Raw genomic sequence first — 14,440 nt, forward strand, 5'->3', positions numbered from 1 at the left:
AATAATTTAATGCAATATTGAGGTAGATACTTATTAATCCTTAGCGTATGGAGGATATGGATGTTCAGTGTTATACACTGAAGGCTGTGTTGTGTACAATTGGCATTATTTGTATTTCTTTAACGCCTAGCGACCATACATAAAATGAGGATCCACATTATATTGCCTATTCTAGAAAAATACAACAAAAAGATGGTCCCTACCCAAAAGAGGGTCTTGCAATAACTCTTTTTAGTATTTTTTCTGTTTCATCACTAAAGCAAGTTTCATCTTGCTCCCTTGTGACGTGCTGGATGATCCCTCTTAGTTTCTTCCCATTTTCCACCAGCTGGGAGCCTTAGCTTACCTGCCGTCCTTAGAATTCTGATAGTTTCATCTCTTTAACTGCTAATACTGGTTGCTTTCTGTACTTGCTGGTTCCTAGGAGTAGCGGGAGACTATACTGACAGGCAACAGGGATCAGAGGTGCCTGTGGCAGGATAGGTCAGGACTTGATCCACCCAGGAGTCCTGCCCTATTTTCCCAGCAGCTAGAAACTCTGTCTGACAGGCTTATTGCTGTTTGGTGGCTCTGCTGTAATTTCTCAGGTGATAGGAAATCAGCTAATTTCCAACGCGTTATAATACTGCACTTTGTATCTTACTGCACAAAATAAAATACACAAATATATTAAAAAATGTAATAGTGTTAAGTCCTTTTGGAATGAATGGGATTTTCAATATTCATTGTAATGTTTTTGTGCTAAGCATTACTGTATATTCAGAAACTTTTTGCAGTAATTTGAAAAGAACACAAACTCAATAGTAAGAATATTTGATTTAGTTTGATTTAAATTCCCAAAAAGGGAGGATTATTTTTAGTTTTTAGCCACTGAAAATTAAGCTCATAAAACGTGAAATATCACCCCCTGGACTAATGCCTTCTCATCAAGGATTCAGCTTTTTTAGAGCAAATACTTCATTGTTACGGTTTAGGGCTATATATAGCAATGAATGTAGCTGCCTTTTGTTGAAATGTTCTTAAAGATCATTCATGGTGAACTGAGTCAATTTATTTTAAAGATTCCTTTTCATCATTGTCAATTGCTTGTATAGATTTTTGGGGGTTATTCCTCCCCCCTCCTACACAGTTTCACTTTGGAGTAATTCTCCATGTTGTTTGCATGACAAGTACTTGAATGCAAAACATATGGTGACAAAGGAGGCTCTACCGTAATTTATGTGATAAAAATGTGTGGCAGAGAAGAAAAGATTGAAATAAGCACTCCACTTGTGCACTGACTGGGTTTAGTGTAGGGATCATTAGCTAATATAGGCAAAGAAAAATTATGACAATAAATTATGTGAATCATGTTCATAGTAACTACTTTTTTTTACATTAGAGCTTGATAGTGGTGGTGAAATGTATACTAAAGTATCGATTGAGTTGGTTTTTTACCTTATTTAATAACTTTCAATTCCATTGTTGCTAACTTTAATAATAAAATGGTTGCTTAAACAACCGGGATTTTCTGCTGCATAGAAAATATGTTCTACCATTGTTCTACCTGGGCAGTGAAATCATAATGTGGTAAATTATATTTATGGCCTCACAGTAGTCATCTTGGTTCCAGCTTGTCCTGTCATAAAATTAGAATGTGACTTCACAGGAGAAAACTCAATCTTATCCTGTGCTGGTGTCCAGTGTGAGGGGGAAGGAGACCTATGGAACCTCTTCACGTCCTTCCTTCATGAAAATAATAGTGCATGATAAGTGTAGCTGTGTCCTAGGGGTGACCCAGCTGACGTGTGCGCTGCATCAGATCACCAGGAGGCTGTGGTGTGAGCTAGCTAGTGTTCATGCTGCCATCATTAAGCACTTGGCAAGAGATGATGGTGCACAGGTTGCTCCTGATCAGAAAAGCATGAAAGTGTACCCTAGAATCCAGAGCTCAGCTATGTTCTCTTTTCAGGACTCTCTCTCTGTTTGTACCAGCCAGGGAATGTGCAACTGGACTATAACGGAAATTCACATATCTGTCATACGAATGGGAGGGGGATAAGACATTGATCTGTACGTCACACTTTAAAGATGATAAACGCTGTCTGTCTGGTTGGATGAGGGACAGAAAAGTGTTTTTTTTTTTTTTTTTTTAAATGACATGACATTCCAGAAAAGAGAACTGAGGTAATTGTAGTGATTTCCCCCTCCCCCCCCCAAATGTCTTACTGGCCTAGTGCAAGACTTTGTTTGCAGTCATTTCCATTCTGAGGTTGCCCATTCTTCATCCTGTGCATTTTCAGGTTTCCCAGGAAATAGTATTGTAGTTGTTCATCTTCACACTGTACTGAATGCCATATTGAAATGAATATAGCGCAAAGAAAATTCACAAACAGAAGAGCACAAGGTAATCTGGTGATTCAAGAAGCCAGGGGAGAAATTGGGGATTTGTACAAGTCTCAAATTTCATATCTGGATCCCAACATCTCAGTAGTTTGGGAATATTCTGGTTGGGTATTTGGATGATTCAGGCCTGTCATTAATAGAAATATTCACTAAATACTCTGATCCTATGGAAGAGGAATAGCGCCTTCCTGCTTTGTGGTCAGAACCCAGGAAAGCGAGAGAGATAGATAGGAAATTTAATCAAAAGCATAACAGGATGATACAAATCAAACTTGAGTGATTGTTTCTTTATTTTGGGATATCCGTGAAAACCCTCCATTAATAGTAAGATTTGGATGATTGATTCTCTGCTTTATTTTAGGAGATCAGTTCAACTTGAGCTCACGTAGGTGTTGATTTTTTTTTTTTTTTTTTTTTTGGGAGAGGGAACAACACATACCATATTTATTCTATTTTACAGTTTGTAGCTTGTAGCGAACCATATTTTATTATGGCCTGATTGCATGAGCTCATCTCATATGGATATTTATTGCTTATGTTAAACAGATAAGAACTTGCAGTGTGTATTGCCAATGGTCTTGGATATAAGTAAGACTGAATGGTATGGGTATGTTAAATTACCAGGTTTTCATAGAATATCAGGGTTGGAAGGGACCTCAGAAGGTCATCTAGTCCAACCCCCTGCTCAAAGTAGGACCAATCCCCAACTAAATCACCCCAGCCAGGGCTTTGTCAAGCCTGACTGTAAAAACCTCTAAGGAAGGAGATTCCACCACCTCCCTAGGTAACCCATTCCAGTGCTTCACCACCCTCCTAGTGAAAAAGTTTTTTGTAATATCCAACCTAAACCTCCCCCACTGCAACTTGAGATCATTACTTCTTGTTCTGCCATCTGGTAACACTGAGAACAGTCTAGATCCAGCCTCTTTGGAACCCCCTTTCAGGTAGTTGAAAGCAGCTATCAAATGCCCCCTTCATTCTTCTCTTCTGCAAACTAAACAATTCCAGTTCCCTCAGCCTCTCCTCATTAAGTCATGTGCTCCAGCCCCCTCATCATTTTTGTTGCCCTCCACTGGACTCTTTCCAATTTTTCCACATCCTTCTTGTAGTGTGGAGCCCAAGACTGGACACAGTACTCCAGATGAGGCCGCACCAATGTTGAATAGAGGGGAATGATCATGTCCCTCGATCTGCTGGCAATGCCCTTACGTATACATGGCAATGCCCCTACTTATACTTGATGGCTTGCTATTTAGATTTGTGAGGAAAGTATGAGAAAACTGTTTTTCTTTTGGAGAAAAATGGTTGGGCTCAAAAGTACTCTCCTGGACAGTTGCATGCAAACTTGGCTGAATTCTTTACTCAGATAAATTGGTACAGGTCTGCAAGTCAGTTTAAACCAGCAGAGAATTTGACTCCGTAACTGTAACACAGACGTTCCTTACCTTACTAGTTCTAATATTCAAGGCAACAGTCAATATGGCATACAATTTGGAGCTCTGTTACTTGCCTTTTGGTACGTAACACTTTTAGGCCTAGTTTCTACTACCCTCACTCACATGGCATTAATATTTTACTCTGAACAGGTTTCCATAGGATTACACAAGTAGTAAAATACTGCTCTACATGAATAAATGACTCTACCTGAGTACATACGGGCTGCAGTTAAATAAGCTGTCATAATGTTTTGGACTTGGATACCTAAATACCTTGTATGAGAAATTTATGACGATGCTGAATAAATCTGTTCTAAAAAACATAAAATGGGCAAAGAGCATAAAATAAGTTCTTAGACACAGATGTTCCTTTATTAGTCTAGGGGTAGAAGTAGAAGCTGAGGTTAGTAAAGAGTCAAGTACTCTGTTGATACTTCAAAAACCACTAGTTTACCAGAAGCTTGTTAATCCCAACAAAGTGGTGGATTCAATTTTATGTCAAAACATCTGCTTGTGTATAACTTTCTCTGGTGTGTGTGTGTGTGTGTGTGTGTGTGTGTGTACACGCATGTGAATTTGGCCAGATTGGCTGTATGCTAGCACTTGAATTAGTCATGGAAAGAGGCCAGTCTTTGAACGTTATCTGTCAACTGATTTATTTTGTGCATATAATAGTGCTGTAACTTATTTGATGAAAAGCCCATCAACAAAATGCATTACATCATCTGAAATGTAGCTTTGCATCATTTCTCTTGAGTTGCTAGAAAGAAGCTTAAATTAAATATTAATATTTCAACTTTCCTAGCTTTGAAGGGTATAAACAAAATACTTGATGGATTTAATCATCCTTGTTTGGGAAGAAAAGGAGATACTTAAAGGTGACTGCAAGGGAAAACATTGGTTGCTTTTTTTTGGCTCTTGTATAAGGAAATTCTGAACAGCTTTTTATTTGTTTGTTTAACCTTAGAAATACTAGGAATGTCAACTAGGAATGTCCTCTGTTGGAGGACTTAAGGGTGTAAAAAGGATTTTAATCTTAGAAATAGCTCTTTTAACCCTTTATTGAAGAAACGATGTTGGAACTTGACCAAGATGATCTTTTTCTCCCAACTGTTTTTAAGAAACCTCAAGAGTTTTAAATGATCCGAATAAGAATAAAGTGCCGTCGCAATCAGGTTTCACTTCCTTGCTCTGTGATGTGATATCCTACTAATTCTCAGTGTCCCATACAGTTTTAGGTCGCCTACCCCATGTGGAACCAGTGCATGATCTCAGATGCTTGTTGGGTAGACAATATGACTTTCTAAAGTAATTAATTAAGTAAAACACCAGCAGAAAAATCCAACATTTAGGGGATTCTTTATAGATCATGAAGAAACAAAGGTCACAAGAACTCCCCATCATTGCCCCCTTCTTGCAGGTCAGCTTTAACTTACCAGCGTCCAGAATCTGCCACTCTTACTTACATTTAGTAGTACCTTATTCCACAAGCAGTCCTACTGAAATGAATAGGACTGTGAGTAAGAGTAGCAGAATCTTTCCCTAGGGAGCTGTAGCTCTTTAGGGAGCTTTAGCTCAAGTTATAGCAGCTCACTTGATTTGGGAGCCCTCAGTTCAGTTCCCAGCTTCACCACAGTGTGTGATGTTGGACAAGTCACTGAGAGTATGCGTATACTGAAAGGGGGAAAAAAAAGTCTTAGAGCTTGGGTCAACTGATTTGGGCTTGTTGTGGGGTTAAAAATAGCACTGTAGACATTCCCACTTTTGAAACTCGCTGCCAAAGGTCTCTTCCCCCTCCCTCTTCCTTCCTTCCTCCCCCTCCCCCTGAGTAGACATACCCTTCATCACTCTGTGCCTGAGATCCCCATTTGTAAATTGTGGATACTAGTACTTTCGTGCCTCACAGGGGTGTTGTGAGGATATGTACATGAAAGATTGAGGTGTACAGATACTATGGTGATGGGGGACATATGAATATCTTAGATTTATTTTAAATATAAGAGATGAAACCATATCTTCATGGAATAATTTCTGTAAGTTTGTAAGCGTAATGTCTTTGGTAAAGAGAGTAGGAGTTTCTTTAGAACTTCAGTTTTCTATTTCTTGTTTTGAAAATAATGCCACCTTAAATCTGAATTATAAAAAGGAAATCTTATTTTACTGCCATCTTAAGTTATAATTAAAACTTTATATAAGTAATTTGTATGTGATTTCTGAGATTTATATAAATCTTAAGAAATCACATAGAAATGACTTTTTTTTAAACTATGCCATTTTGTCAGTACACATTTTCTCTCTACTGTAAACATGGCAAACAAAGTTTTCAATCTAAATAACAATACTTGTGTAAAAAGAACTTCAGAATGGCATGTTTCTAACAATGAATTAATTTTGCTAAGACACATTTGAAAGATTTTGTTTTCCCCTGCAAAAGCATTTGAATATTTCTTTTTTAATTTTTCAGTCATTATTTAACCTGCTGGAGTTTCGAAGACTAGTTTTGAACTACAATCCACCTGCAAGTGCTCAAGATTTGCCCCGAAACCAAAAGGTAAAATTAGAAACATACTTTCTAGTGACTAACTCACTGGCATTTCTGTAGTAACTCAGTTTCATACTGTGTGTGACTTCTAGTTGTTAATAATTTCAAAGGCACTAAATATATTTGCTTTGTAGGAAGGAGAGATTGGAGGCATTGCAAGTTCATGGTAGAATATAGGGCTGGGAGTTAGGAGATCTGGATTTTGCTACACTTGGAAGGCTTTGATGGCATAGTTATACAGGCATACTATACTAGCAAAACACTTCCAGTATGGATGCAGCTTATAGTAGCAAAATTTCACTTTTGTTGTTACAAGTTAATTCCACCACCCCATGCAAAATAAGCTGGACTGGCAAAAGCACAGTTTTGCCCGTATAACTGCATCTACACTAGGGGCTTTTGCCAGCACAGCTGTATAGGTCACTAATCACGTCTAATCACCCCCCTAACTAATATAGCTATGCCAGCAACAGTTTGTAGCCTAGACCTGGCCCCACACTCTGTTTAATATTGGGCCTGATTTTCACAGATGTTAATTACCCACAAATCCTCCTTTTGAAATTAAGTACTGTACTATTAACTGACTCATCCTCTCACAACATAATTGGGAGGAAGGTTGGTTTTGTGCCAATGGCTCTAGAAGGGACTCAGGATTGAATTCCTAGTTTACCTCAGACTTCCTGTGTGAATTACTTAATCTCTCTGTGACTTAGTCCACAGTGTGACAAAATAGGGATAATAACTTCCTTGCTCTTGGGTGTGTTTGAGAGGATAAATTCATAGGTACTTGGGATGCTCAGATTCTACAGCGATGTCAGACGGGAACAAGCGAAGCCTGGAGATGTTCATGGCCTAATTTTCAGAGGTTGGGGAACTATAGGTCACGGCGTCTGAGTCATTTGAGTAAGACCACAAGGTGGTGCGCAAGTGGCACCATGTAGGCTGTAGTAGGAACTTATTAAGGCAGGATAAGGGGACAATGTATTCTATTAATTGAAAGAGATTTGATTGCATCATAGCCAAATAGCTGTCCTAAAATATTTTTCTTTGCACATTACCCACTGATCTCTGTCTAGCATCTCAACAACAGTTACGTTACCTGTCTTAGTGGCAATTACACATACTCTTGAGTTCCTTGTCTTGGTTTTCTAGCACTTAAAATACAGTTGGCTCATTACGTGGCATCAAGTAAATGAGCTTCAGATGTTGCTATTGAAGAATCATCTCCTACACAGGGGTTGGCACTTGCGATATTATACAGATTCCATTTCCAAACATACTATCTTGTAGACGCTCTGACTATCTCAGGCTTTGTCAGACTAACGATGCATGGAATAGCACGTCAGCCAAACATATGGGCTTGATTGTAGACATCTTGGCAGCTGGTATATTCAGATTGGGTTGGTGAGAGCAAGAATCCTTAGTAAGGGTCTATATTTTCCTTCTATGTTTAATGATAACTTATGTTTTATAGACCACCTTCCATCCTGAGGGGAACGAATAATATAAATTGATGTACATGCATTTCTTTACCACTGGAAAGCGTCCACCTCTGTGTTGAAATGCTTCTTGTTCTCATAGCAATGCAATAATTTGATGTGAAGTGAAGGCACCATATCCAACTGAAACTGCAGGGAGAATTCAGAAAAATTACTGGTTAGCACTTGGACAAATATCAGAGCAAAGACCCTTGCTGTTAGGATGCATCTTCAGTAGGAAAAAGGTGTTTTCTTAAGTCATGTTAGCTATGTCTACACTAGCACTTATGTCAGCAAAATTTTTGTCATTCAAGGGTGTGAAAAAATACCCCCCTGAGCGACATAATTTTTGTCGGCATAAGCACTTATGTGTTCAGTGCTATGTCAGTAGGAGACGCTCTCCTGTCGACATAGCTACCACTGATTGTTGAGCTGGTTTTATTATGTCGACAGGACAGCTCTCGCCCATCGGCATAACGCGACTACCCGAGCGCTTTTACAGCAGCACAGCTGTATCGGTATAGCTGTGCCGTGTAAGGTAGTAAGTGTACACCTTGCCTAAGGCAAGATAAAATCGTAGTGAAATAAGGCACGGTATAGTTTTAACATTGGCTAGCAGTTGAGTTGAACTGTTTATCTTCATTAGGATTGTATCTTGTGTTAGCTAACACGTGTTAGCTAGCATGAGTTAAGAATGGAGCATTTTTTTCCCTAGTGCAGACAAGGCCTTACTTACCACAAATTTTCAAGATCTTTGTTTTATGTGTCTTCATGCTATGATGGATTGAGAGTAGGGTTGGATGCCGGGAACTCCTCATTTTAACTTTGGCTTTGCTTTTGTGTCTCTGTTGGTGGGTAAGTTACTTAAACTTTGTTTTCAACTCTTCTCACTGGTGAAAGAGCTGTAATACATAAAGGAAAGTTTGTGCTAATGTGCACCATAGGCAGTACGATTTGCTGCAGCAATGAAGTATTTCTTCAACACTGTCGTCATCCATGTATTTAACTGATATCACTCAGTTCAGCAAACAAATCTGATAGAACCACACTAAGAAATGGGTTGGCTCCGGGCCACTTACTCATAGTCAAGGAGATATGAATTATAACTTTTTATTGCTGGTGTAACTTTGGGAGACCACATAGGCTACTGTGACCACACGCTACCATATTTTGGCCTGTAGAGTAGGGCATAGTATTACAGATTGAGGGAGACGACGTAGTAATGTTAAATCCATATTTTTGTGAGCACATATTTGAATTTGAAACTAAAACAAAGAAGGTAGTGGTATTGATGGTCATATTTACATAAATACTCATTTTCAAGTGCACAATGGTAGAAAGAAGCACACTGGAGTAATTTAAATAGTAGATTTTAATCTATTATAAAAGCCTTAGCATAACTTGAAAATTTGTTGTAGTTCAGTTTTAATCTAATTTATAATGCACTACATTATAAATACGGTTGTTTTTTTAAAACTAATTTATTTCAGCATAACTACTGGCAGGGTAAATTATTTGAATTTTACAAATTGCTATACACACAGAAAAATATATAAATTATTTTTTCTATAAATTCTTTCCAAATAGTTTTTTCCTAAACACAATTCTCTTTTGGTTGTAGACACAAACTCATTAAAATTTAGTTTATACTGTGCTAAATGAGCTTTGTCTTATAGACATTCACTGTTGTACTTTGTCCTAATGCAAAAAATGTTTGTGGGACTGTATTTAAAGTATTTTGAACTGTACAATATTTGCTAGAAGATTCTAGCCTGTGATTGGTCAGGTATTGCTAATTATTTGTATCATGGTAGCTCCTAGAAATTCTCGTCCCTATGTTCACAAACATTATGAAAAAATGGTTTCTGCCTCAAAGAGTTTATAGTTTGTCCCCCATTCTGCACAGGCTTATGCCCTGAGAATTCATCTTAAAGCCGATGGGGCTATTCCCTTTGGCTAAAGTTAAACATGTGCCTAAGTCTCTGCAGAATTGGCATCTGTGATATTGTATGACACAGGACTGCTGTCTGCATGAGTACCCCTAACAAGTCAAAAGTAGGAATGAGATGAGCACTTCAGTTAGGCCTAAAACTCTTCAGAACGTTGTCAGAATTTTAAAACAGCACCACCCTCCTCCTACCCAATGCTTTCCTGGAAGATACTACATGCAATGTAGTCTAAGAAACAAACTATGAAAAGATGAACATTAAAACTGAAATTTCCTGTAGTGGAATACCGCTGTGTAAAATCTGAAATTCTATCCACCTGAATAATTTAAGACTCTAAAATGGGAGAAAACTAAAGAGCTAGGAACACCTAAATAAAAATCTGATTTAAATTTAAAAAGCCAGTTTTAAAACTTTAAAAAACATTATTTTTATTAATATTGGAAAGAAGAGTGCATTAGATTAAATGAAGACTCTATGAACATTTACTCTTTTTGACTTTTTGTGAAGTAGGCTGGAAGAGCAGGTAAATCTATCTGGAGGCTTATATGAATATGAAAAGTATTTAACATGCATGCAGAATATATTCACAATTATTATTCCTACTTTAAAAATTGTTTGACACCATTTTATACACATTGCTCTTAAATGTACCAGGTAGCATTCCATAGAACTGCCTAAACAAGTCCGTAGTTTGTTTGATTAGACTATGCAATTGTTTGTTACAGAGCAATCAATACCAGTTTGACTAGCCCGCTTGACATCTATACCGTGTTAGGGTGTTGGTACATTTAATTTATATTTGGAATAAGTAGTCTTTCTGTCTTTCCTAATTAATGAGCATCATTCATGAGCAGTATTAGCTATCCTTTCAGAAGCCAGAGAGGTGTGGCTAGTGTCGTACAGTACCTGGGATAAATTAAACCTTTACATTTCAATTCACTTGATTTTGCAGTTTTTAGCCTATTTCTAGCCTACCCTTATTATTTTTGTTTCTCTCCTGAAATTAGAGAGAGAACTACATATTACAGTACAGGTATTTTTAATAGGATTAGAGGAGATAGAGCAGGTCATTATGTAGGGGATCTTGCTCCTAATTCCATCAAGGGAAGCAGTAATGATGCACGCCATCTTTGCAAATTTATGGCCCACCTAAAGCACACGTATTCCAGGGAGTTTGCTGAAACAGTGAGTTCATCAGAAGCAGATGAGCTAAAAATCTGAGTAGAACTGATATAAGATTGTTCCAGCTTTATGTTTCCTAGGGTTTTTGAAGTTTAGTTTTAAATATGTCTAGTGATGGGGTTTCTGCTACTTTCTTTGGGAGGCTTTTACAGACTGATAACTTAAAATCTTCCAACAGTGAGATTTATCAGTTTAACTTCTTTTTCTTAAATTTCATCTCATTACTCTTGTTTGTCTCTTCTTGGACCCACTCTAAACAATTCCTCCTCCTACTTAGTGTGCCTACACACTAAATATTTCTAGGCAATTATATTGTCATCACACCCCATCCTCAGTTGGCCAACATACTTTTTAATCGCAGTGTAAAGTAAATAGTATAGTTAGGAAATGGTAGTTAGTACAGGAATAGTTAATATTCAGGCAATCATGGATTACAGTTGATCTCATGTAGAAGTTCACTTTATAAAATAAAATGCTATTGAACTGAAAGATCATTAGATAGTATACTTTTTTTTCCTGGTGTTAATTGTAAACTGAGAGTATCATCTTGAACCTTATAGTTAGTCATGGAAGGATTACAGTTTTATTGGTAATTCTCAGTAAACACTGATTTCTTCATACACACACAAACTTGAAAACTTTAATTAGAATAAAAATCCAGAGATTTAGACTTTTGAATTAGGTTTGTTACACATGGACTAGCGAATGAATAGTAAAAATAGGTATGATTTGTTGATTTAAGGATATTTATTTTGTATATTTTGACAGTGTTGACAGCTTGTGTTTTAACAGTGTATAAAGGTTTAACAATTGAATCTCAACATCTACTGTAATTAAATAATTGGCTAATTTATACTATAATTTCCCGCAACTATTAAAAAATGTAAATTGATAGAAATTAAAAATTCTTAAACATAAAATTGATATGTCAGTTACAAAAAAAAAATCAAAATCAAATTCTGCAAGCCCATTTATAGTATTAAACGCAACCCCATGCTTCCACCACTTACACTGTTCAGCTATGCCTGATGTCTGAAGGCTAAATAACCATTAAAGTCTAGTTTCTAAGGGCTTGTCTACACTTACAGTGCTGCAGTGGCACAGTTGCACCACTGTAGCGCTTAGTGAAGACGCTACCTACGCCGATGTGAGAGCTTCTCCAACTCTCTGAGAAGCAGTAGCTATGTCAACAAGAGAAGCCCTCCTGTCGACATAGCACTGTCTATACCAGGAGTTCGGTCAGTTGTAACTGCATCACTCAGGTATGAATATTCCGCACCTCTGAGTGACATAGTCATACTAACATAAATTCATAGTGTAGACAAGGGCTTAGAAGCTAAATTTCACTACTCAAGTTTGACTGCACTTTTTGCTGGGGTGCATTTTTTTGCGGGGGTCCGCATTCCACGTAACATAGCACAAGTCAAACAAAAATCATGTGGTCACACTCATGCATTGCTCATGTTAAGTTTACAACTTCTATGGTAGCAGACTGAATATTAGTAATATGTGTGTGTAATAGGCTCCCAGTTTATACACTAACTTTATAGTTACAAAACTGATAAAGTACTTCATGGAAAATTGTTTAATGTTTGTTTATATATTTTTTTAAATACAGGAACATAGGAATTTGCCTTTCATGCGTGAATTGAGGTATCTGTTTGCGCTTCTCGTTGGTTCAAAGAGAAAATACGTTGATCCATCTAGAGCAGTTGAAATTCTTAAAGATGCATTCAAATCAAATGATTCTCAGCAGGTAACATTTATAATATTTATATTTAAAATTGGATCTCCTTATGGTCTCTGAACAGTAGCAAATATTTAACCTAAATAAAAAACAAAATATACTATGTTCATAGTTGGTGACAATAAGATTTCTAATTCTCCTTTATTCACGTGATTGTTGTCCAGGTGCAATGTTGTATGATCTCATTGGAGTGCTGCTTTCAGACACAAGGTCTAAATCCATTTCCAAATGGAAGGAGGCTTGTGGCTGAGTATGCCTAACATAATCCATGCTTTTAAATTAACCCTCCCCTCCCACACCCAAACAAAAAAACAACAACTTCAAAGCAGTGGTAACTATTACTTTACAAAGAGTTTTACCAGATCCATGCTCTGGCATTCCAGCCTCACATGTAAGAACCAGAAGTTAAATGGAGTTAGTAGTCTTTGTCAGAGCCTTATTCATGGGGAGCACATTAGAGCCCTGAACGGGACAATTTTTAGTCCCACTCCCGTCCCATCCCACAATACCCACTCCTGCTATTATGGCAGTGGGTCCTGCGGGACTGGTAGGATCCTGGTCCCGCTGCAAGGGTCTACACTAGTGCCGTGCGGGGCTCTACAGCACATCTCAATTATTAATCTTGGCATGTTGGATCCCCAGATGAGGGGAAGAGGCTAGATATTTATTCATTTGGAGAGTTTTGGTTCTCTTATTTTGTTCTAAATCATAGCTGTTACATTTTACTGTTTCCAAGTAGTTGTTTCTACTTAAATCTGTCGTTTTATCCATATGGACTTAGGTGGCTAAATCATTTGCTTACAATACACTGAGTTCAGCATTCCATGTGGATAGCATCAATCGACACATGTCACATACCAAAGGACTTAGGCATGGATTGCAGCACTGGGGTGCATGAGATCTGCCGAAGTATTAGGGATGTCTGGATAGTACTAACTGTTGAGGAACACAACACGTTCTAAGAGCCAAGATTGGAAAACCATTGTAGCATGGCCTTGAAACACTTGGATTTTGGAGTTCTTGTAGGTGTGGAAGCCACTGTCCTGCACTTAATAGTGTTCAAGAATACACATAATAAATATGTATTAATCATAGTTTGTTTTTTTAACAGCAAGATGTGAGTGAATTCACTCATAAACTATTAGATTGGTTAGAAGATGCCTTCCAAATTAAAGCTGAAGAGGAGAGGTAAGGGGTTTTTAATATGTAAAAATGTATAATCATATACATCTTCATCTAATTTCCTAGCCTAAAGAACATTTAAACTGATTTTTAAAAGACAACTGACTCCTCTGTCCTTTCCATCAACCAATGGCCCATATTATGAAAATGAAATTTTAAAAAAGGAGATAACTTGGGTCCTGTCTACACTGGAAAAAATAGGACTTATAATATATAATAAGTGCAGCTCTACTAACGGTAGCAGTGGTGTAAGTTGTAAGGTAGTTATGGCTCAGGAATTTTTATCACTTTTTTTTAATCTAATCCTGTTCATAGGCATTGTTCATCTTTGCACTGGACACTTTTTTTCATCTGTCAGGCATAGATGCAAATTGTCTATTTTGTTAATTGTAAATTTTTAGGATTGATTAAAAAGAATTAGTGGACACTGAATGTCGATGAGAATTTTCTTGTTTTAACTACTGTAATGGTCCAGTCCAATTCCTGATGAAAAGACTTCTGTTGAATTCAGTGACAGTTGGATCTGACCTTAACTTTAG

The 14,440-nt window shown here is 37.4% G+C and overlaps 1 protein-coding gene across 1 annotated transcript in view; it reads left to right on the top strand.

The window, feature by feature from the left end:
* USP25 (ubiquitin specific peptidase 25) overlaps positions 1 to 14,440 on the top strand; it is a 143,783-nt gene that overhangs the window by 71,573 nt on the left and 57,770 nt on the right. The window contains exons 6-8 of the mRNA XM_065417106.1: positions 6,286 to 6,372; positions 12,591 to 12,728; positions 13,831 to 13,907. Coding sequence (XP_065273178.1) covers positions 6,286 to 6,372; positions 12,591 to 12,728; positions 13,831 to 13,907 — 302 coding nt within the window. The remainder of the gene's footprint in view (positions 1 to 6,285; positions 6,373 to 12,590; positions 12,729 to 13,830; positions 13,908 to 14,440) is intronic.

The sequence above is a fragment of the Emys orbicularis genome, chromosome 1 (assembly GCF_028017835.1).
Source record: "Emys orbicularis isolate rEmyOrb1 chromosome 1, rEmyOrb1.hap1, whole genome shotgun sequence".
Lineage (NCBI taxonomy): Eukaryota > Metazoa > Chordata > Testudines > Emydidae > Emys > Emys orbicularis.